Genomic DNA, 24,660 nt, shown 5'->3' on the forward strand with positions numbered 1-24,660 from the left:
CACACACACACACATATATATATATATATATATATATATATATATATATATATATATATATATATATATACATACATATATGTGTGTGTGTGTGTTTGTGTGTATATTATATATATAAATGTCTTTTTACTGCAATACAACAGTATAATATGAAGATAAAAAGCTCATGAAAGACTATTTTAACATTGTAACTATAGGTATATCTTGAGCACTTCCTTCTGTGCTCCTGATCACTGGTAAAATATGGACATAGGATGTCTTACAAGAGTATATATGCAAAAACATAAATGTAGGTGTGGCAGTAAGTCTCTCTTGGTGACCCAGGAAGGGTGGAAATTAAACTATTCCCAGGTGATTTTTGGCCTCATTAAATCCCGTCTGGCGACTCGTCCAGTGGTCAGATGTTCTTGGACACCTGCTTGAGGGGCGACCTAAGAATTAGTTCGTGGATGTTGTCCGACTTCCAATGTCCTCCTGACAGGTTCACATCGTTGGTTTGATTGATGATAGCAGATTCCAGCATTTTCCTTTTGTACGGATAGCTACTTTTGAAAATCAGCTCCGCCCCACTCCAGTTAATAGTATGATCTTTGTCCCTAATATGTAGGAAAATCCCCGAGTCCTTTAATGCATATCGCTAATCTTTGCGAGATGGATCTACTGGTTTCCCCAATGTAAATCTCATCACAATTGCTTCACAGTATCTTGTAAACTCCAGCTTCTCCTCTTTTATTTAGGTATACGTTAATGAGCGAACTCCCGATGGATTTGGGATAATGGAAAATAAAAGGATTATTAGATCTGAGATGTTCCGTGGCTTTTTGAATGTTTTCATCGTATGGAATTTTTATTTTATTGCTGAAGTGTATTTGTCTATTGTGAGTAGGACCTCTATAGTATATTGTATTCGCTTTATATATAGCCTTCTCGATAATGTATGGTGGATATGGGGATTTTTTTTACATAGGGACAAAGGCCATACTATTAACTGGAGTGGGGCGGAGCTGATTTTCAAAAGTAGCTGTTCGTACAAAAGGAGAATGCTGGAATCTGCTATCATCAATCAAACCAACAATATGAACCTGTCAGGAGGACATTGGAAGTCGGACGACATCGACGAACAAATCCTTAGGCCGCTCCTCAAGCAGGTGTCCAAGAACGTCAGACCACCAGATGAGTCGCCAGACGGGAGTTCATGAGGCCAGAAATCACCAGGGAATAGTTTAATTTCCACTCTAACTGGGTCACCAACAGAGATATACTGCCACACATTCTCACGTTTTTGTATATATACTCTTGTAAGACATCCTATGTCTGTGTTTTACCAGTGATTAGGAGCGCAGAAGGAAGTGCTCGAAATATATGGTTGCAACGTTAAAATAGTGTTTTATATATATATATATATATATATATATATATATATATATATATATATATATATATAATATATATATATATATATATATATATATATATTTATATATATATCGAGCTACAAATGTCCTTTAATATCTTATTCTCTCTACCTCGGAATTAATATATTTTCCTGTGCGTCCTGGATCGGGTGGGTTCAATGGTTCGCGCCTGTGAGCCGACAAATTTCTTATCGACTAAAAAATTCACCTTCGGTTAACATATATTAAAATCTATTAATTCCGAGATAGAGTGAATTAGATATTAAAGGACATTTGTAACTCGATGTATGTATATGAATCATGGTATGTGATATGACTCATATATAATATATATATATATATATATATATATATAATATTATTATTATTATTATTATTATTATTATTATTATTATTATTATTATTATTAGAATTGTTCCTGTGAAATGAGCAACTGTGTGTTTTACTTAATTTGCATTTGGCCAAATCAAGGGGGAACAATCGCTCAGGTAAAGTGAAGCTCAGGGCCTATTTCAGAATAGGTATTGGTTATGCATACTCTAAGGGTTAGCTTAATTAATTATATTTACACTTACAATCATACGAAAGGATTGCTAACACCTTATATGTTTAAGGGAGGATGCCAGGGTCCTGTAATACACTAGGACTTTACAAATGGATGTGACGTTGACATCGAGGAATAGGTGACCGGAGAGATCCGGGCACATGGGCTGAGTAAGACAAATAAGGGAAATTTCCCCTGTAGCACACGGGGCAGAAAACCAGGGTCCACAGCGGTTTGACTATGAGTCTGCAACGAGAACAATTGGGCATTGAACAGAGGAAGTAGAACACGTGGTCAGTAAATGAGGGGGGGATTTGTACTGATGGTATTTAGAGCTCGATCTCACAACTGAATAAGTTACGTTACTGATCAAATGCTAAGTAAGACTTTACATTACTGATCAAATGCTAGGTAAAATGTTACATTGCTGATCACTTATTAAAGTGAATAAGTCAAAGATGGGAGACGGGTTTAGACTGTTAAATACCTTGCAATGTGCGCATTACCTATTATTTGGAGAGTGGTATCATTCCTCAGGGCACTGGAGAGGGTGTGAGATAGAAAGCAATCACCACAGGATAACATCACATGGACTAGGAAGCGGCAAGGATGAATGAGCCTCGTTCTAAAATGGGAGTAACAACTGAAACCATTCCCCCTTTCCAGGCGTATAAGGCGCATAAGCACTACGGGAAAATATTCATATAATCATGCATACATGCTACCAGAAACCTTTCCTTGGTTCTGGCTTAAAAATCTGAACAATAATATATAATATATACATATTATATATATATATATAATATATATATATATATATATATATATATATATATATATAGATTTCACTTCTTAATAACTTATATCTGTTTCACGTGGGCTTTCACTTATCAGGAAGAGTTTGCATGTTGTGTTATTCTTTGCACTCAACTTATTGTGTTTAGATGTCAGCTATCATAAAAAAACAAAATGTTATAAAATCTTGTTTGTAAATTGAAATATATGTTTCCATAAATGCATTTATTCCTGTCTTGAAATTCTGATAAACTTACCACCTTTAATTGGGTAGTTGTAACTGAGTCTTTTTCTTAGAAGGCACTTTGTAACTTTCATAAGTTGGTAAACTTGGATTTAGAATTCTTACTATTCTACCTATGTGCATTTGTGAAAATTTAGATTAGTTCACAAATCACTTGGTGCCCTCAACGTCACTTCCACAAATCTCTAACGCTTCGTCTGTTCGTGGCTTCTCTTCAACTGCCTCTCCCTTCAGTATCTTCACATATATATGTGGTCAATCGTTTGATGCCAATTTGATATAACTTTTCTCACTTTTGGTCCTTATGGGCTCTCTTTTTTTCATTATTGTTTCACGTTCGCCTTTCCTGTACACTTGTTTGATGGCTGTTATTGAGTTAATGTGATGAGGCTCAAAAGGTCACTGGGCGAGGTCGAAATTTCTATTAGTCTTTATTTCGGTTACGCCTGACCTCTATTGATCAACTTTCTAAAAGCTCTGACCGTTCTATTTGCCTTGTGCTGTATTGGACAAACATATTAATTCGCACGGGCAATAATCAGTTGGCGTCTGGGATCATTCTGTTCGTTATTGGCCCGTTCCTTTTTCTCTATGATTTTATCGGTAATTTTCTGTATGCCCTTATGCGTTTATTAAGCTATTTAGTTTATTTAATTCCAGACTCTATTCTATTATAATCTTGGCTAACTATCCAGATGACTTTGGCAGCTCTAGCTAAACTAAGGCAAAATATTAGACCTATGAGGACTCCTAACACATACTTTATAGGAAAATCACATATTATGAGATAATTTATGAGTATTAAAGTGAATATAAACAAATTTTTCAATCAAGTTAAAGTATAACTTTCAAATTTACTGTAAAGCAAAATAGAATTTCCTATCCAAATTACTTAGGATTTCGTTATTCCAGTGTCCTATTCTGTCCTATTTGACAATCACCTGTGTGACGACATCCACACAGGTGGAAGTCGCCCTACTATTTATGGTATTTGTAATTCGATAAATAATATCCTTCCCTTTCTTTTAATGACGACGAAAGTCAACCCTTCATGGTTAATGAGGCAAAGGGGATGTAGACTTGATGGATACCTCATAGATCTTTTACTTCTTGAAATGCCCTGAAGAAATATCCTTGTGCAATTATAGGTGTTAACAGGTGTGTAAGTGTTTATATGAAGTTCTTTTGACTTCTTTGATGTGACTATAAGTATCGTTTGTTTACTAAGCTTTGTATGTTCATTGTTCAACATTAAAATATGATTGGCAACTCAGTTACAGAAAGTGGAAAGAGATTAGTACTTGTAAATTCATTTATATTTATTGTAACAATAATGAGTAAGTTTTCAGTGTTTAATATGTTCTACGAAGTGAACAAATTAAGTGTATTAGTCATCTCAAGAAAATTTTAAGTTCGTGGTAAAAGAATTGCCCATACAAAAATTTTTTTTTCCTAAATCAACCGATGAAGGTAATGTTTGGAATAAGAAATCAAATACAGGGAAAAATAGGATGATTGATGAATTTGTTTCTTGTTATAATTTATGAAATGTAGCTTTGCTATTTCTTAGGTTATATCTAGATTTTCCTCGTGAAATGTTTTCTTCTGATTCTTCAGTCACTTCTGTGTTCTTTGACTTCCTTGGTTCTCTTGACTTTGCTTTTATTTATCCAAAATCCCTCCTCTTGTATGATTCAGCATATGTGGAAGGTATTAAGATATTTATTTTCCTCACGTTAACTTTAGTATCTTGTATGTCTATGACTTTGTGTGTGCTGTGAATTTAGTGGCTAACTTATAATTAATTCCATCTTGTTCTTCGTTCTATCATGATCTTCTGGGCTTCTAGATTCTTGTGTAACTGGTTATGAATTACCTTGAAATTACTAATTCTTATCTTCATGATGTCTTCAGAATAATTTGGCTGTATTGGCTGATCCAGTCATGTATATGGTAATCTTGGCTCATATCCCATCAAAGCTTGTAATGATTATTAGCATTTAATGATAATTGGACTAGAGGTAAATTGATATCTCATTCAGGATCCTGTCCTACTGTGTGTCTTAATGCACCTATAACATTTCTGTTATCCATTTCTACTGAATCATTGCTTGCTGGATGATATGGTTGTATGGTTACTTTCTCTATTTTGAATGCATCACAAATTTGTCAGATATTATAAGTTGTGGAGCAGAGTATCTACAAAAGATTTTGTCAAGAGAGTGACTACACATTCTTTAACTACTTTGCTACTTATTGGCATTAGCTCTGTGTATCTAGCAAGTGCATCTATACTCACTTATATATTCTTATTCCCTTTTCTCGTGGTATGCAAGTTGGCGATGAGATCTATTTCTACTCTTTCAAATGGAATTTGTAGAATTGGCTACTTCCATAAAGCTACTTCTTTATCTGTTCTTCTTTTGTAGCTCTTACAAATATTGCAACTTTTCACATAATTACTAATACCCTTGTAAATTCTTTTCCAATGGAAGGATTTTCTTACTAATCTAGCTGTTTCATCTCTTTCCGGATATGCTTTCGTGTCATCATCATGCATTAGTTCAATAACTTTACTTCTTAGGCTCTTAGGTACTATTCTTTTACGAGTTACACCTTGGAATGATTTAAATGGGTCGAATTCTTCACACATCCAGACTAATATATCGTCAATAACGTTCACTGCATCTATGGGATATCCAATGTTCTTACTTAATTCTATTTGTTCTTGACTAAATTTCCTTTCACTTCTCACAAATTTGAAGATCTTTCTACTGGTACGATAATGATAACCACCTAATCAAATTTGTAGATGTTACTTAAAATCAGTATAAATTATACCAATGTGCGAAAGAATTTAACTAAGATTGATATATGAAGTACATTTATAAATTCCGCTTCGAGGCCCCTCATGGATGGCACTGGATATGGGTCATTTTCAGTTGATAAGGTCTCTCATGGATGGCGTTGGATATGGGTCATTTTCAGTTGGTAAGGTCTCTCATGGATGGGCGTTGGATATGGGGTCATTTTCAGTTGATAAGGTTTCTTTTCCCTGGATGGCGTTTTTTGATATGGTCATTTTCAAGTTGATAAGGTTCTTTCCTGAAAAAATGGCGTTGGATATGGGTCATTTTCAGTTGATAAGGTCTCTCATGGATGGCGTTGGATATGGGTCATTTTCAGTTGATAAGGTCTCTCATGGATGGCGTTGGATATGGGTCATTTTCAGTTTTTTTTGATAAGGTGCTTTTTCCTGGATGGCGGGGTTGGATATGGGTCATTTTTCAGTTTGATAAGGTCTCTCATGGATGGCGTTTTGATATGGGTCATTTTTTTCAGTTGATAAGGTCCCCTTCTCATGGGATTGCCGTTGGATTATGGTCATTTTCCCCACAGTTTTTTTTTGATAAGGTCTTTCCCTGGATGGCGTTGGATATGGGTCATTTTCAGTTGATAAGGTCTCTCATGGATGGCGTTGGATATGGGTCATTTTCAGTTGATAAGGTCTCTCATGGATGGCGTTGGATATGGGTCATTTTCAGTTGATAAGGTCTTTCCTGGATGGCGTTGGATATGGGTCATTTTCAGTTGATAAGGTCTCTCATGGATGGCGTTGGATATGGGTCATTTTCAGTTGATAAGGTCTTTCCTGGATGGCGTTGGATATGGGTCATTTTCAGTTGACAAGGTCTCTCATGTGGCGTTTGGATATGGGTCCCCATTTATTTGTAAGGTCTTTCCTGGATGGCGTTGGATATGGGTCATTTTCAGTTGATAAGGTCTCTCATGGATGGCGTTGGATATGGGTCATTTTCAGTTGATAAGGTCTCTCATGGATGGCGTTGGATATGGGTCATTTTCAGTTGATAAGGTCTCTCATGGATGGCGCTGGATATGGGTCATTTTTCAGTTGATAGGTCTCTTTTCATGGATGGCGTTGGATATGGTCATTTTTTCAGTTGCTAAGAAGGTCTTCTTTCCATGGATTGGCGTTGGATATTGGGTCATTTCCAGTTGATACGGGTCTCTCATGGATTTTGGCGTTGGATATGGGTCATTTTCATTGATAAGGTTCTTTCCTGGATTGGCGTTGGATATGGGTCATTTTCAGTTGGATAAGTCCTATCTCCATGGATTTGGCACTGGATTGGTCCTTTTTCAGTTGATAAGGTCTTTCATGGATGGCGTTGGATATGGGTCATTTTCAGTTGATAAGGTCTTTCCTGGATGGCGTTGGATATGGGTCATTTTCAGTTGATAAGGTCTTTCATGGATGGCGTTGGATATGGGTCATTTTCAGTTGATAAGGGTCTTTCCTGATGGCTTGGATATGGGTCATTTTCAGTTGATGAGGTCTTTTTGGATGGCGTTGGATATGGGTCATTTTCAGTTGATAAGGTCTCTCATGGATGGCGTTGGATAGGGGTCATTTTCAGTTGATAAGGTCTCTCATGGATGGCACTGGATAGGGGTCATTTTCAGTGATAAGGGTCTCTCATGATGGCGTTGTTGGATAGGGTTCATTTTCAGTGAGAAGGTCTTCATGGATGGCACCTGGATATGGGTCATTTTCAGTTGATAAGGTTCTCTCATGGATGGCAGATATGGTCATTTTTCAGTTTGATAAGGTCTTTCCTGGATGGCACTGGATAGGGGTCATTTTCAGTTGGTAAGGTCTTTCCTGGATGGCACTGGATATGGGTCATTTTCAGTTGGTAAGGTCTCTCATGGATGGCACTGGATATGGGTCATTTTCAGTTGATAAGGTCTCTCATGGATGGCACTGGATATGGGTCATTTTCAGTTGATAAGGTCTTTCCTGGATGGCACTGGATAGGGGTCATTTTCAGTTGGTAAGGTCTCTCATGTGATGGCATTGGATATGGGTCATTTTCAGTTGTAAGGTCTCTCATTTGGAGGCACTGGAATTGGGTCATTTTCAGTTGGGTAAGGTCTCTCGATGATTGGCACTGGATATGGGTCATTTTCAGTTTGTTAGGATTCTCAGGATGGCACTTGGATTATGGGTCATTTTCAGTTGAATAAGGTCTTTCCTGATTTGGCACCTGAGATAGGGGTCATTTTCAGTGGGTTAAGGTCTCTCATGGATTGGCCACTTGGATTAGGGGTCATTTTCAGTTGGTTTAAGGTCTTCTCATGGATGGCACTGGGATATTGAGTCATTTCAGTTTGGTAAGGTTTCTTCTCATGGATGCACTGGATATGGGTCATTTCAGTTGATTAAAGGTCTTCATGGATGGCGTTGGATATGGGTCATTTTCCATTGATTAACGGTCTCTTTTTCAGGGATGCGTTGATATGGGTCATTTTCAGTTGGTAAAGGGTCTCTCATGGAATGGCGTTGGATATTGGGTCAATTTTCAAGTTTTTTTTTTTGAATAAGGTCCTTTTTTTAACATGTTTTATGGCGTTTTGGAAAATTTTTTTTTTTATGGGTTTTTTTCATTTTCTGTTGGTTTAAAGGTCTCTTTTATTGAGATTTTGGCCAACTTTTTTGGATTTTTTTTTTATGAGGTTTCAATTTTTTTTTTTTTTTTTTTCAGTTGGTTTTTTTTTTAAGGGGTCTCTCATGGATTTTTGGCACTGGGATATTGGGCATTTTCAGTTGGTAAGGTCTCTTTTTCCATGGATGGCGTTGGAAATTAGGGTCATTTTTCAGTTGATAAGGTCTCTCATGGATGCACCTGGATAGGGGTCTTTTCAGTTGGATAAGGTCTCTCATGGGATGGCACTTGGAATTATGGGTCATTCAGTGATAAGATCTCTTTTCATGGATTTGGCACTGATAAGGGTCATTTTTCAGTGTGATAAAAGGTCTTTCTAATGGATGGCACTTGGATATGGGTCATTTCCAGTTGGAATCAAGGGTCATTCTCATGGATTTTGGCACTGGATAGGGGTCATTTTCGTTAATAAGGTCTCTTCCATGGATGGCGTTTGGATATGGGTCATTTTTCAGATTGTAAGGTCTCTTTTTCATGGATAGCGTTGGATTGGGTCATTTCAGTTGAAAGGTCTTTCCCATGGATGACGTTATGGATATGGGTCATTTTCACGTTGATTAAGGTTCTCATGGATGGCACTGGGATAGGCGTATTTTTTCAGTTGATAAGGTTCTCATGGATTGGCACTGCGATATGGGTAATTTTCACCGCCCTTGGATAAGGTCTCTCAGGGATGGCGTTGGATATGGTCATATTTTCAGTTGATAAGGTCTTTCATTTGGATGGCAAACTGGATAGGCGGTCATTTTCAGTTGATAAGGTCCTCATGGATTGGCACTGGATAGGGTCATTTTCAGTTTGATAAGGTCTCTTTTCATGGATGGCACTTGGATAATGGGTCAATTTTCAGTTGATAAGTCTCCTTTCCATGGATGGCCGTTTGGAATATGGGTCATTTTCACGTTGATAAGGTCTCTCGGGATGGCCACTGGATAGGGGTCATTTTCATTGGATAAGGGTCTCTCGATGGATTGGCACTGAGGATTATGGGTCATTTTCAGTTTGAAAAGTCTCTCAAGGTGATTGGCCGTTGGGATTGGGTCATTTTCAGTTGATTAGGTCTCTCCATGATGGGCACTGGATAGGGGTCTTTTCCAGTTGATAAGGTCTCTCATGGATTGGCCACTTGGATAATGGTCATTTTTCAGTTTTGATAAGGTCTCTCAATGGATGGCCATTGGATATGGGGGTCATTTTCAGTTGGATAAGGTCCTCTATGATGGCACTGGATAGGGGTCAATTTTCAGTTGAATAAGGTCTTCTCGATTGGATGGCACTGGATAGGTTCATTTTCAGTTGGTATAAGGGTCTCTCTGGATTGCACTTGGATATTGGGTCATTTTCCAGTGACTTAAGGTCTCTCAGGGAATGGCGTTGGATATGGGTCATTTTCAGTTTGATTAAGGTCTTTTCATGGATGGCGATTGGATATGGGTCATCTTCAGTTGATAAGGGTCTCTCATGGATGGCGTTGGATATTGTCTTTTCAGTTGATAAGGTCTTTCCTGGATGGCCGTGGATATGGGTCATTTCAGTTGATAAGCGTCTCTATGGAGGCGTTGGATATGGGTCATTTCAGTTGATAAGGGCTCTCATGGGATGGCGTTGGAATGGGTCATTTGTCAGTTGATACGGTCTCTCATGGGGCACTGGCTATGGTCATTTCAGTGATAAGGTCTTTCCTGGATGGCGTTGGATATGGGTCATTTTCAGTTGATAAGGTCTCTCATGGATGGCGTTGGATATGGGTCATTTTCAGTTGATAAGGTCTCTCATGGATGGCGTTGGATATGGGTCATTTTCAGTTGATAAGGTTCGCTCATGGCTGCGTTGGATATGGGTCATTCAGTTGATAAGGTCTTTCCTGGATGCGTTGTGATATGGTCATTTTCAGTTGATAAGGTCTCTCATGGATGGCGTTGGATATGGGTCATTTTCAGTTGATAAGGTCTCTCATGGATGGCGTTGGATATGGGTCATTTTCAGTTGATAAGGTCTCTCATGGATGGCGTGGGATATGGTCATCCAGTGAAAGGTCTCTCATGGAATGGCGTTGGATATGGGTCATTTTCAGTTGATAAGGTCTCTCATGGATGGCGTTGGATATGGGTCATTTTCAGTTGATAAGGTCTTTCATGGATGGCGTTGGATATGGGTCATTTTCAGTTGATAAGGTCTCTCATGGATGGCACTGGATATGGGTCATTTTCAGTTGATAAGGTCTCTCATGGATGGCGTTGGATATGGGTCATTTTCAGTTGATAAGGTCTCTCATGGATGGCGTTGGATATGGGTCATTTGCAGTTAATAGGTTCTCTATGGATGGAGTGGATATGGGTCATTTTCAGTTGATAAGGTCTTTCCTGGATGGCGTTGGATATGGGTCATTTTCAGTTGATAAGGTCTCTCATGGATGGCACTGGATATGGGTCATTTTCAGTTGATAAGGTCTCTCATGGATGGCGTTGGATATGGGTCATTTTCAGTTGATAAGGTCTCTCATGGATGGCGTTGGATATGGGTCATTTTCAGTTGATAAGGTCTCTCATGGATGGCGTTGGATATGGGTCATTTTCAGTTGATAAGGTCTCTCATGGATGGCGTTGGATATGGGTCATTTTCAGTTGATAAGGTCTTTTCTCATGGATGGCGTGATATTGGTCATTTTCAGTTGATAAGGTATCTCATGGATGGCGGTGGATATGGGTCATTTCCCGTTGGGATTAAGGTCTTTCCTGGAGGGCGTTGGATATGGGTCATTTTATTTTTCAGTTTGATAAGGTCTTCTCATGGATGGCACTGGATGGTGGTCCATTTTCAGTTGATAAGGTCTCTCATGGATGGCGTTGGATAGGGTCATTTTCAGTGATAAGTATCTTTTCATGGATGCGTTTGGATAATGGTCATTTTCTAGTGATAAGGGTCTTCCTGGATGGCGTTGGATATGGGTTCATTTCAGTTGATAAGTCTTCATGGATGATTGGATATGTGGGGTCATTTTCATGTTGATAAGGTCTTTTCATGGATGGCGTTGGATATTGGTTCATTTTTCAGTTGGATTAAGGTCTTTCCTGGGATGCGTTGGATGGGTCAATTTTCAGTTGAAAGGGTCTCTCATGGATTTTGGCGTTGGATATGGGTTATTGTTCAGTTGATAGGTCTTTAAACTGGATGGCGTTGGATATGGGTCATTTCAGTGGGATAAGGGTCTTTCATTGGATGGCATTGGAATATGGGTCATTTTCAGTTGAGAAGGTTCTTTCCTGGTGGCGTTGATAAGGGGCATTTTCAGTTGATAAGGTCTTTCATGGATGGCCGCTTGGATATGTGGTCCATTTCATTTGATAAGGTCTCTCATTGGATGGCGTTGGTATTGGGTCATTTTCAGTTGATAAGGTTCTTTTCAAGGAGGCGTGGATAATGGGTCATTTCAGTTGATAAGTCTATCATGGAGGGTTGGGATATGGTCCATTTCAGTTATAAGGTCCTCATCATGGTGTCTGGGTTGCGGCATCTCTTTTCTGAATGGCGTTGGATATGGGGTCAATTTCATTTGATAAGGTCTCTCATGATGGCGTTGGATATTGGGTCATTTTCAGTTGATAAGGTCTCTCATGGATGGTGGATATGGGTCATTTTCAGTTGATAAGGGTCTTTCTGGATTTTGGCGTAGGATATTTGGGTCATTTTCAGTTTGAATCAGGTCCTTCTCCATGGATGGCCAATGGATATGGGTCATTTTCAGTTGATAAGGTCTCTCATGGATTGGCGTTGGATATGGGTCATTTTCAGTTGATAAGGGTCTCTCATGGATGCGGTGGATAGGGTCATTTTCAGTTGGATAAGGTCTTTCAGGGATGGCGTTGGCTTGGGGTCATTTTCAGTTGATAAGGGGTCTCTCATGGATTTTGCGTTGGATATGGGGCATTTTCAGTTGATTAAGGTCTCTCATGGGGGGGGGGGGGGGGGGGGGGGGGGGGGAAAAAAATGGCGTTGTATGGGTCCATTTTCAGTTGATAAGGTGTTCCTGGATGGCGTTGGATAGGGGTCATTTTCCAGTTGATAAGGTCTCTCTATGGATGGCAACTGGATTAGGGTCATCTTTCAGTTTGGATCAAGGGTTCTTCTCATTGGATGGCAACTTGGATATTGGGTCCCATTTTCAGTTGATAAGGTCTCTCCATGGATGGGCACTTTGGATAAGGGGTCATTTTCAGTTGAAAGGTAACTTCTTCATGGATTGGCACTTGGATATGGGATCGATTTTCAGTTGATAAGGTCTCTCAATGGGATGGCGTTGGATATGGGGTCAGTTTCAGTTGATTAAGGATTCTCTCATGGATGGGCGTTGGATTTAGGGTAATTTTCAGTTGATAAGGGTTCCTTTTCAGGATTGCGTTGGATAATGGGTTCCTATTTTCAGTTGGAATAAGGTCTTTCCTGGAGGACTTGGATATGGGTCATTTTCAGTTGATAAGGTCTCTCATGGATGGCACTGGATTATGGGGCCAATTTTCAAAGTTTGATAAGGTCTCTTCATGGCCAGGCGTTAAGGGGATTATGGGCATTTTACAAGTTGATAAGGGTCCTTCTCATGGGATGGCACTTGGATATGGGGGTTCCATTTTCAAGTGATTAAGCGGTTTCTCTCATGGATGGCACTGGGGATTATTGGGGTCATTTTTCCCCAGTTGATCAAGGTCTCTCATGGATGGGCGTTGGATCTACAGGGGTCATTTTCAAGTTTGATAAGGTCTTTCCTCAAGGGATGGGCGTTGGATATGGGTTCATTTTTCAGTTTGATAAGGTCTCTTTCCATTGGAATGGCACTTGGAGGATAAGGGGTCAATTTTTCAAGTTGATTAAGGTCTCTCATGGATGGCGTTGGTAATTGGGTCATTTTCAGTTGATTAAGGTCTTCCGGGAATGGCGTTGGATATTATAATATAACTGGAGTTCCATTTTAAGTGGGATAAAGGTTTCATGGATTGGCGTTGGATATGGGTCATGTTTTCAGTTGATAAGGTCTTTCTATGGAGTGGCGTTGGACTATTGGGTCATTTTCAGTTGATAAGTCTCTTTCATGGATTGGCCACCTGGATATGGGTCAATTTCAGTTGAGTAAGGTCTTATTTTCCTGGCGATGGCGTTGGATAATGGGTCATTTTCAGTTGATAAGGTCCTTTCATGGATGGCCATTGGATATGGGGCATTTTTCAGTGATAAGGTCTTCCTGGATTGGCGGGATATTGGTTCATTTTCAGTTGATTAAGGGTCTCTTTCATGGATGGCGTGTTGGATATGGGGATCATTTTCAAGTTGAATAAGGTCTCCTTTCCATGGATGGCCGTTGGATTAATGGGTTTCATTTTCAGTTTTTGATTAAGGAAAGGTCTTTCATGGTATGGCGTTGGATATGGGTCTATTTTCAAGTTGTATTGAAGAAGGTCTTTCCTGGATTGGCGTTGGATATGGGTCATTTCAGTTTGATAAAGGTCTCTTCATGGATGGCGTTGGATTGGAATGGGGTCATTTTCAGTTGATAAGGCTTTCATGGATTGGCGGTTGGATATGGGGCCATTTTCAGTTGTAAGGTCTTCCAATGGATGGGTTGGATAGGGTCATTTTCAGTTGATAAGGTCTTTCAGGATGGCGGTTGGATATGCGTCATTTCAGTTTGATAAGGCTCTTTTCATGGATGGCGTTGGATATGGTTCATTTCAGTGGATAAGGTCTTTCGATGGACGGCGTTTGGATATGGGTCATTTTCAGTTGATAAGGTCTTTCTGGCATTGGATTGGCGTGGACGTGGATGGGTCATTTTCAGTTTGATAAGGTCTTTATATGGGATTGGCGTTGGGATATGGGTCATTTTCAGTTGATAAGGTCTTTCATGGATGGCGTTGGATATGGGTCATTTTCAGTTGATAAGGTCTTTCCTGGATGGCATGGCATCACTTGCAAGGTCTATCCTACAGGGTCAGTAAAGGTCTTCTCATTGGATGGCCTTGGATATGGTCATTTTCCAGATTGATAAGGTTCTTTCCTGGATGGCGTAGGATATGTCATTTTCAAGGTCTCCTCATGGATGGCGTTGGATATGGGTCATTCCCAGTTGATAAGGTCTCATCCATGGACGTTGGATATGGGTCATTTTCAGGGGGGGGGGGGGGGGGGGGGGGGGGGGGCTTGGGGGGGGGGGGGGGGGGGGGAGGGGTGGGGGGGGGGGGGGGGGGGTCATCAGGGTGGGGGGGGGGGGGGGGGGGGGATAAGGGCTCTTTCATGGATGGCGTTGGATATGGGTCATTTTCAGTTGATAAGGTCTTTCCTGGATGGCGTTGGATATGGGTCATTTTCAGTTGATAAGGTCTCTCATGGATGGCGCTGGATATGGGTCATTTTCAGTTGATAAGGTCTTTCATGGATGGCACGGATGCGATATGGGTCTTTTCAGTTGGGATAGGATGGGTCTTTCATGGATGGCGATAGATATGGGTCATTTTCAGTTGATAAGGTCTCTCATGGATGGCGTTGGATATGGGTCATTTTCAGTTGATAAGGTCTTTCCTGGATGGCGTTGGATATGGGTCATTTTCAGTTGATAAGGTCTCTCTGGATTCTGGATATGGGTCATTTTCAGTTGATAAGGCTCTTTCATGGATGGCGTTTGGATATGGTCTCATTTTCAGTTGATAAGGTCTTTCCTGGATGGCGTTGGATATGGGTCATTTTCAGTTGATAAGGTCTTTCATGGATGGCGTTGGATATGGGTCATTTTCAGTTGATAAGGTCTTTCATGGATGGCGTTGGATATGGGTCATTTTCAGTTGATAAGGTCTTTCATGGATGGCGTTGGATATGGGTCATTTTCAGTCATTTAAGATAAGGTCTTTTCATGGATGGCGTTGGATATGGTTTTCACTCTTTTCATCAGTTTGATAAGCGGTCTCTCATGGATGGCGTTGGATATGGGTCATTTTCAGTTGATAAGGTCTCTCATGGATGGCACTGGATATGGGTCATTTTCAGTTATCTTATTTAACCTTTTAAAGTCAACCACTACTCGATAAATCTTGTCTTTCTTTGGAACTAGCAAAAGTGGAAAGGACCACAGAGATTTTGATGGTTTTATTATTCTTTGCTTCTTCATTTCTTGCACATCTCTTTCAATAATCTTCTTCTGGGAATGTGCTACTCTACAATATATAAATTGGCTTTGTATTCTGTGGAATATCTATTCTATTTCCCCTCTATTGCCAAGGGTGTCTCCCTATATGGCAACTATATCACTATATTCACTTAATAAATCGATGAGTTTCTCTCTTCCCGAGTTTTCTTTGATATCCTTCAAGTGAGTTCATATCTTTACTCTTCTCAATTCTGTTTCATGAGTTGAATGTGTATTCTCTTTAATGATGGATGCTCTTGTTTCCTTCTCTACCACTTGAATAGGAAAATTGTAACTTCTACCTAAAATTTTCCCCACCTCACTTTCAATTTCGATGACATCGTCTTTTAATGAACCCTAAGTACGATTCATTTTTTCAAGAGCTTTCGAGGGTAGGCTTCCCAACAAAAAAGCTAACCTTAACAGATTTTGGCCGTTTTCAGTTTTTTTTACCATTTGACCTACTAAAGTCGTTGTCCATAGAGTGTCTGTAACTAAGTGGCTCCATTCCTTGAAATGGCTAAATAACTGAGGATTGTTTCTGAGGTAGTGTATTTTGTCTACTCTCCATCCTTGAACTATCTTTGTGAGGCTGATAACAGGGTCTTTTTCGCCTACTTTGGAATATATTCTCCCTAGGTATTGCTTTAGTTCTTCCAATTTTTAATTCTTCTATGGGCACTAGAATGAATATAACACCCTATATCTCCTGATGATAAATCAAGATAGGCTTTGGCTTCATTTAGCTATATTATTTAAATGGGTTTCTACTTGCTTGATCCATGTTTCTAGATTGCAAGCATCATGTTCTTTCCTTTTACCAAATTTTTTAATATGATCACTCGCATGTAATTTATGAGCAACTGTGGAGGTTGTGTTTGATGAAGCTGAAGGTGTAGGTGTAAGTGTAGCCATTGTCAATTGGTTTGTTTGGCTTCTTGTATGAACAGGAGTTCTTACTTTTAGTAGAGGAGCTGATGTAATCTCGTGGGATTTCAAATGAAGGGAAGGAGTGACTACTTGGAATACATTGCTAATATGGTCTACTATAACGTACTACCAGTTGTTTTGGTTGAAAATGGGACAGAGGCCCTGCATGACGTCATCAATCCAAGATGGCCGCCACTATGTACTAGATGCTCTTAGATTTTCATCTATAACTCGTTTTAGAGTTAACTTAAGAAAAATTTCGTCAATAATTATTTGTTTAATATAAAAAAACAAACAAAAAGTATAGGAGCTTTAATTTAATAAATCTTACAGTTTGCGAGCTATAACCAATTTTTAAATTTTTTTTACTGTATATACCCTGCTTCTCATTGCATTTACATTATGATGACGTCATACAGGGCCTCTGCCTTCCTTTCATTCAAAATCCCACGAAGTAAGGTTTTCAGATATGCTCCTCTACTATTTCTTATTTTGTGCCGATCTCTTTCTGGGCATCTACTCATTAATGGCAAGTAATTTCTTAAACATTAAATATAACTGAATTGTGATAAAGTTATGGTAGTAATATCTCTAAAAAAAATAAAGTCAAACTATGTCTTAAAAATCACAACAGAAATCATAAACACTGCTACCCTAATTAAAGTAAATTTAATAATCACTGAAAAAAATCTAAACATTTGCAATAAAATAAACTAAAAATAAAATAAAATACAACACGGGTTAGTAATTACAAATGTTGGAAAGGTCATAATAATTGATTAGTACTAATTAGTAAAATTGTTGCTAAAATATTTATGTACCTATTTACCCTCAAAGTGCGAGTCTGTTGTGTCATGGAAAATGTCAAACTTCGGTTTGCGTTATAAAAAAGTGGGGATGTTTAAGGACCTTTCATTTTACTTGTCAAGGTGTCAGGACTTCTTCTTTCATCTGGACTGCGGATTTGTACAATCTTCTTGACTGCGTTACTGGGATGGAGACGTCTGGATACGTGTAGCTCTTGCGTTGGCGTTGCTGGGACTTCTTTCTCTCTCACGCTGATCATCAAGGGGAAATGAGTGCGTTCTTCTTCGTTGATTCTTCTTCGCGTTGACTGCTGCGTAAAATTGATCTCTCTTTCTTGCTGAGCGAACTGCTATCTTCTTTAATTTGTCGTAAACCGGTGTAAACATTTGAGATGACTCCCTCTAAATGTGTCTCCCTGAGTTATTTGAACTAGTTTGACAGTATTGACAGCACCCCCTAGTCATTTGAACTAGTTTGACAGCACTCCCCTAGTCAGGTTGAAATGACTCCCATTTTTGAATGCTCAAAATAAAACAATACACGAGCAATTACAATTTTGTTACAAAATTTCAGCGACGTAGAAATGAAACCCTGACTCGTTCTCAAGATACACAGTCTCGCTAACCATACTGTCTTTTGATTATGTATGTGCCATTTGTAAGTTGGACCGAACTTGGCCCACACAAACACGTTCACATCGAACAGGTTGGCTGCCGCTAATATCTTTGTTGTAGTCCCTCAGACTTTATCCTGTCGCATTGAAACGTTTCTGGTCTTTTCGGTGATGCTAGCATAATCGCATATTAAGCTCCTGATGACGGCGTGGTCCTCTTCTCCGGTGATGGCATATGACAATGAGCGAAAGAGAGAGTTTCCGTCTCCTTCAATGTCCTTAACTAGAAGTGGGTCGCTGGTATTCATGAAATTTGTATTTGTTTTTCCAGATGGACCTGATTTCTTTTTAAATTTCAGGCGTCCACCACAGTTGTTGCAGATGTCTCGCTGCTTTGCGACCGTCAAAGGACAGACCTTGTAATTTATCTCCTGTTGCTCACACCCGACGATCTGGACTCTTGGAGATGGCGGAGATAACGGTGGGGAGGAGACTTTAGAAACAGCGCGTTCGAAGGTCTTCAGGTTGCATCCGTACACTTTTTTGAGGACAGTTTTCGTAGTTGCATTGAACCACCTCGTAGGGACCATCCCGTGGGTCATTCTGCTTGCCTCCTTTTCTGTAGCGCAGCTCCTTTTTGTCAAAAACAAAATTTTTCTGTTTATATCGCCTCTTCGCAAAAATCAGCTTGTTGGTTTTTCTGGGTAAGTTTAATGTTGGCATCTGCTTTCTTGAAGACAACATCGTGTAAGAAATTTACATTATTATGGTATATGGAAGATTATCATATATATCACAACGTTCTGTAAAAAAAATTACGTTATTTAAACAAAACAAAGAGCCAACCTGTTATGTGAATTCAAGTTTTGACAGAGTTGTTTGGAAATCTGTCTCATCAAATTCGGGTTCGTCGTGATTAGATGTAAAGCAAGCGAACTCATTGTCCACATTGATTGTCAACATCTTGAAACAGCACAGATTTTTTTGATAAGTACAGGTTTACCTTGATATGACTTAACATGAAAACATTTAAGCCAGTTTTCATGTCGACCACTCAGAGTTCGAAGGAGAAGATTTTGAACAGTTCGGTTTCTGCGCTCGACTAATCCATTAGCCTGAAATTAATAAATAGGATATATTTGCTTTAAACTAATTAAATTGTTATAATCATAATTAATATGATAATATAGTTGCTTTAAATTAGCAAAACATTTATTAATATTAATATGATAAAAATTACTTGAAGATGGTAAGCAGATGTGGTTCCCTGTGTTGTTCCAGTGAGCTTGCTGAGCGGAGCGCTTCTAAGACTGAGTTTACCAACTCTCTTCCCGGGTCATTGATTTGTATGGCAACACATAAACACATACATGACGACAGATAATATTGTCCTCGTACAAGAACAGAGCCACTTCGGTAGCTTCCTTCGATTTTAAAGGAGGGTAAAGCGTATTTTCTTTCTCCTGTGTTTCATGCACTAATTTTTTCGTCTTTATCGGTGATCGTGGAGCTTGTATGTGGCTAAATTGTCTTTAATCTTGTATAAGGTCTTTATTTTCGGAATGGAGATTTGCGTGTGGAGTGACTGAATCTTCGGTGGAACACTTGTAGCCAGTTACACTTTCTCACTGTGTTTAGAAGGGAAACACTGTCACATATCTTGATATTTTATTGTATTATTGCAATCTTCGATTGGTCTTGAAGTTAACAGTCATTTTCTAGATTTAGGGAAAGCACTCTCTTGTCGGCTATTGAGTTCGAAAAAATCCTTTAAACTGCCACCAAAATTTCTGTTGAAAGGGAAGGAGTTCACTTTTTAATTAATTATATCTTTTTCACGTGGGCTTTCACTTATCAGGAACAGTTTACATGTTGTGTTATTCTTTGCACTCAACTTATCGTGCTTAAATGTCAGCTAACTTGAAAACATAAAATGTTATAAAATCTTGTTTGTACAATGTAAAATGTTTCCCTAAATACATTTATTCCTGTCTTGAAATTCTGATAAACTTTCCACCTTTAATTGGGTAGTTGTAACTGAGTCTTTTTCTCAAAAGGCACTTTGTAACTTTCATAAGTTGGTAAACTTGCATTTAGAATTCTTACTATTCTTCTTATGTGCATTTGTGAAAATTTAGATAAGTTCACAAATCACTTGGTGCCCTCAACGTCACTTCCACAAATCTCTAACGCTCCTTCTGTTCGTGGCTTCTCTTCAACTGCCTCTCCCTTCAGTGTCTTCATATATATGTGGTCAATCATTTGATGCCAATTTGATATAACTTTTCTCACTTTTGGTCCTTATGGGCTCTCTTTTTTCATTAATGTTTCACGTTCGCCTTTCCTGTACACTTGTTTGATGGCTGTTATTGAGTTAACGTGACGAGGCTCAAAAGGTCTCTGGGTGAGGTGGAAATTTCTATTATTTATTTCGGTTAACTTCTGACCTCTATTGATTAACTCGCTAAAAGCTCTGACCGCAATTTTTGCCTTGTGCTGTATTTGTGCGAAGGTTGGTTGGAGTCTGGGATCATCCTGTTCGTTATCGGCCCTTCTCTTTTTCTCTATGACTTTATCGGTAATTTTCTGTATGCCCTTATGTGCTTATTAGGCTATTTAGTTTATTTCATTTCAGACTCTAATACACAGACACATACTATATATATATATATATCTATATATATATATATATATATGTGTGTGTGTGTGTATATATAGTATATATATATATATATATATATATATATGTATATATATATATATGATATATATATATATATATATATATATATATATATATATATATATATATATAAATTTCTGACTCACATTATGATCGACTCCAGGTGTTTTAATTGAAAGACGAGACCGCTGTCAGCCAGGCCATATAAGTCATAAAAGAAGCTGGAACCAAAGTACCACTGTACCTAAGGCTTTACCTGTGCAGGGAAATTCGATTGAAATGCTGTTAATTGGGTCACTGCTGAGTCGGGAAGCTGGGGAAAACTCGCTGAAATACAAGGCAGTTAGCGGCGGTCTCGTCTTTCAGTTGATAGACCTTGGATTCGATCCTTATGTGAATCAAAAATTTATCTCTGTTCCACACGTGATTTTGTGTTGATTTTATATATATATATATATATATATATATATATATATATATATATATATATATATATATATATAATATATATATATATATATATATATATATATATATATATATATATATATATATATATATACATGAGTATATATGCTTATAATCACTTTAGCACGTGATTCGTGTATCATACATTATCACAAGTGAAAAATAAGAGACGGGTTGTAGGTCCTGACTGGTTTCGACTTTATTTCTAAGCCACTGGCGAAGAATCTCAGTCTTGGTGATGGTCTGAGGATAGGAAATGGAAGAGATGTAAAGGAGAATGCCTTCAGAGATAAAAAGGGAGTTACTCGTAGGATCCCGATCTTGTTAGCAAAATGAAAAAAATCCTTCCAGAAACTGACCTAAAACAAGCTTAGGTGTCTGGTGTGAGCAGGAATAAGTAACTCTGACCCCTGAAAGTAAGCGGATATAGTAAGACATAAGTTAATAAAATTGCTATTTATTTGCGTTTGAGTAAACAAAGATGGTGTGTGGTTGGATGTGGATGTTTTACAAAGGTAAATGGAGTCATTGTGGCTCTGGCTGTCTCGGATATTGATACGTCTGGTAAATTCCTAATGGAATGTTTCCTTAAATTTGTTATATTCAAAGTTAAACTGTGTACATGAATCTGTCCTTATTAAGGAGAACACCTCTACCATTATTTACATTGATCTGACATTTGATATAGAATGGTTGTCAATCAGGACCAAAGAAATATAAAATGGCGTTGCATTATAATTAACTGATATTTAAGCAATGATTTATCAAACAGAGAACTGATTTAATCAACTGGCTTATTATTATGCAGCTATTCTCTAAGGTCAGAAGACTCTCTCCCTCTGTCAGTAGACATAAGTACATTTTTTGTCATCCATATAGGACCCCCTGAGAATTATCCTGCAAACCACTAGTTAAAAACCCCCGAAGTAAATATTTGACAATAAAGTCTATTTCTTCTATTGGTTACGATAAAGTGAATGGAAGGGTGGCGTTGGGTCCGTCCAGTCAACTGCTCTTGCCGGATGAAGTACTTATGGTAGTAAGCCAAACGTTTTGCGACAGTTATCTAGCTGTGTTTGCTTCACATTGTTGTTTACTTTTATTTTATGACACAGGGTGCAAACTTCATTGCAAGGCTAGGGAGCCATTCAATTGCAAGAGAGGATAGGATGCAAGAGAACAAAGCCCGTACATGAAGGCAGAGAAAAATACAGCGAAGTAGACAAGTCAAAATAAATATAAAGGAATATGCATGCATGAACGTCAGTATGATTCAGATATGCTGAAGCTTTGGCACTTGGAACTTTAAGGGTAGTGCCTGCACAGTGGGTACATGTGTTTAGTATGCAAACATATTCCATAGAAAGTGGAAAGACTAATGTGCTTTACGCAGTGGAGATCAGAATTAATGATAAAGTGGAATAAAGTGTCATTGGTGTGGAAGCAACTGAAAAAATAGTATTGCACACGCAAATAGGTGTAGGAAGCTCACGTTGCTGTTATTAAGAGATTAAGAGATACGTTTCATCATTTCGTCAATCTACCCAAGAGTTTCTTGATTAAGATTTTTTAATCTTAACTAGCATAGGCCTAATAAGAAGAGAAAGAAAAGAAAATAGTAAAGATAAGCTGATCTTTCCCATTTTCAGATGACTCCCGTTGATGACAACGTCGAGTTAACGTGCCAGGCAGAGGAAGAAGAAGACGAAGAAGAAGAACAGCGCGAAGAATGCAGAGCGAATTTCAAACCTGACGATGATCATGGACAGCCTCATCATCTTCAGATGATCATCCAAAGCCCTGCGGCCAGGCACGAGCAGGCAACAAATGCCCCGTCGGAAGAGACATGTGAAGAGGAGTTTCTCTCCTGTGGAATGGAAGAAGAAATCTTAGGACCCATTGAAGACACAATGTGAGTGAAATTGTCAAATTAGATATATTAGTAAAGGAAAATGTAGATGTAGATTTTCTTCAGATTTGAGTTGTACACACTCAAACACACAACCATTATCCACCACCTATTGTACACACACACACATATATATATATATATATTATATAATATATATAGTATATATATATATATATACACACATACATATACATATACATATATACAAAAATACAACATACTACACAATACATCATACTACATACATACATACATACATAACATACATACATACATATTATATATAGATAATATATATATATATATATATATATATATATATATATATGAACAGAGCAACAGCCTTGAAGAAAAAATGCTAAGTACTTTCGTCTTATTAACAAGCCATGGTCATAGCAACTAAAGATTTACAGAGACAGGGATCAGTATATGTATATGGTGGGTATAAGTCTTAAGGGGAAACATATTGGTAATCCTCTTTATTCAGCTTTCAAATCCTACTTCAACAAATGTTTTATTATCGGGTCAAACGTAAACAATCCTTGACTTACTTTCAAATGATTCTCCCAGGTTAACTGAATCAAAACAGATTCTAACAAGTTCCTGGAAATACTTTTCGTTATAACGTGACAATATTTGGCTTTAAGCAAGGTCTAGAAAGAGAAAGTCTGTTCAAAAGTGACACAAATTTCGACCAAGTTAGCGCATCACGTCTCGCTGCGAACGGAGGGCTATTTGTCTTATCAGTCAGGTCAAGAATTAACAGTATTCTAAAAGTTATTTTGAAATTGTTAATATTATAAGAATCCCATACAGAATAGAAATCTATTGTTCTCCGTTTGTTTGTTGTAAGCTTTAGCAGTGCAACACTTAAGCTGCAAAATATATTTAGTCAAGAATGTAGAAACCTGGTAATGTTATGCATTTGTTTATTTACTAATTTGTTTGCAAAATTTGCTGGGAGATCGACTTTCTATCCTTGTGGAAAGTAGTATTTTGTTTTATTTATATTTTGTTCGTTTTTATTATATTAAAGATGAGATGAGCAGGCAGGCATATGTGTGTTTAGCACATAAGATTTTTTAACGGAAACATTAGATATAAGGGTCTTTAGATTGCACTTAAGCGGAACGAAAAATGTGGGTGTGGGATTTGCTGTGTTTCATCAATAATGGTCATTACATAATTATATATTCCCTTTAATGGAGGGTTGATTGATTTTTTTAGTCTAGCATTGCAAGCGAAGTTTTCTCTTGTCAGGCATGATTTCATGGAGAAATTTGATAGATTAGGTGGCTGAATCCCGACCACAGTAATTTTGTGCGTTGGTCTTATGTTGTGCATGCGTGTGCATTTGTGTTTGTGCTACGGTTATAGTGCTAGCCTTCATACTTTCCGTGGATTCTGTTGATTCTCACTCGTATGCGATGTTCAGGAACGGTGTTGTCCGAAATCTCTCTCTCTCTCTCTCTCTCTCTCTCTCTCTCTCTCTCTCTCTCTCTCTCTCTCTCTCTCTCTCTCTCTCTGGCTACGTGACATAGGGATGATATTTC

General features: G+C 38.3%; 1 protein-coding gene across 2 annotated transcripts in view; it reads left to right on the forward strand.

The window, feature by feature from the left end:
* The window catches only part of LOC135222001 (solute carrier organic anion transporter family member 74D-like), a 137,682-nt gene that overhangs the window by 40,272 nt on the left and 72,750 nt on the right, over positions 1–24,660 (forward strand). Inside the window, exon 2 of one of the 2 annotated variants that reach the window (XM_064260110.1) lies at positions 22,845–23,107. The exons of the other annotated variant lie outside the window; for it this stretch is intronic. Coding sequence (XP_064116180.1) covers positions 22,845–23,107 — 263 coding nt within the window. The remainder of the gene's footprint in view (positions 1–22,844; positions 23,108–24,660) is intronic. 2 annotated transcript variants of the gene reach the window in all.

Source organism: Macrobrachium nipponense, chromosome 3 (genome assembly GCF_015104395.2).
Source record: "Macrobrachium nipponense isolate FS-2020 chromosome 3, ASM1510439v2, whole genome shotgun sequence".
NCBI classification, from domain to species: domain Eukaryota; kingdom Metazoa; phylum Arthropoda; class Malacostraca; order Decapoda; family Palaemonidae; genus Macrobrachium; species Macrobrachium nipponense.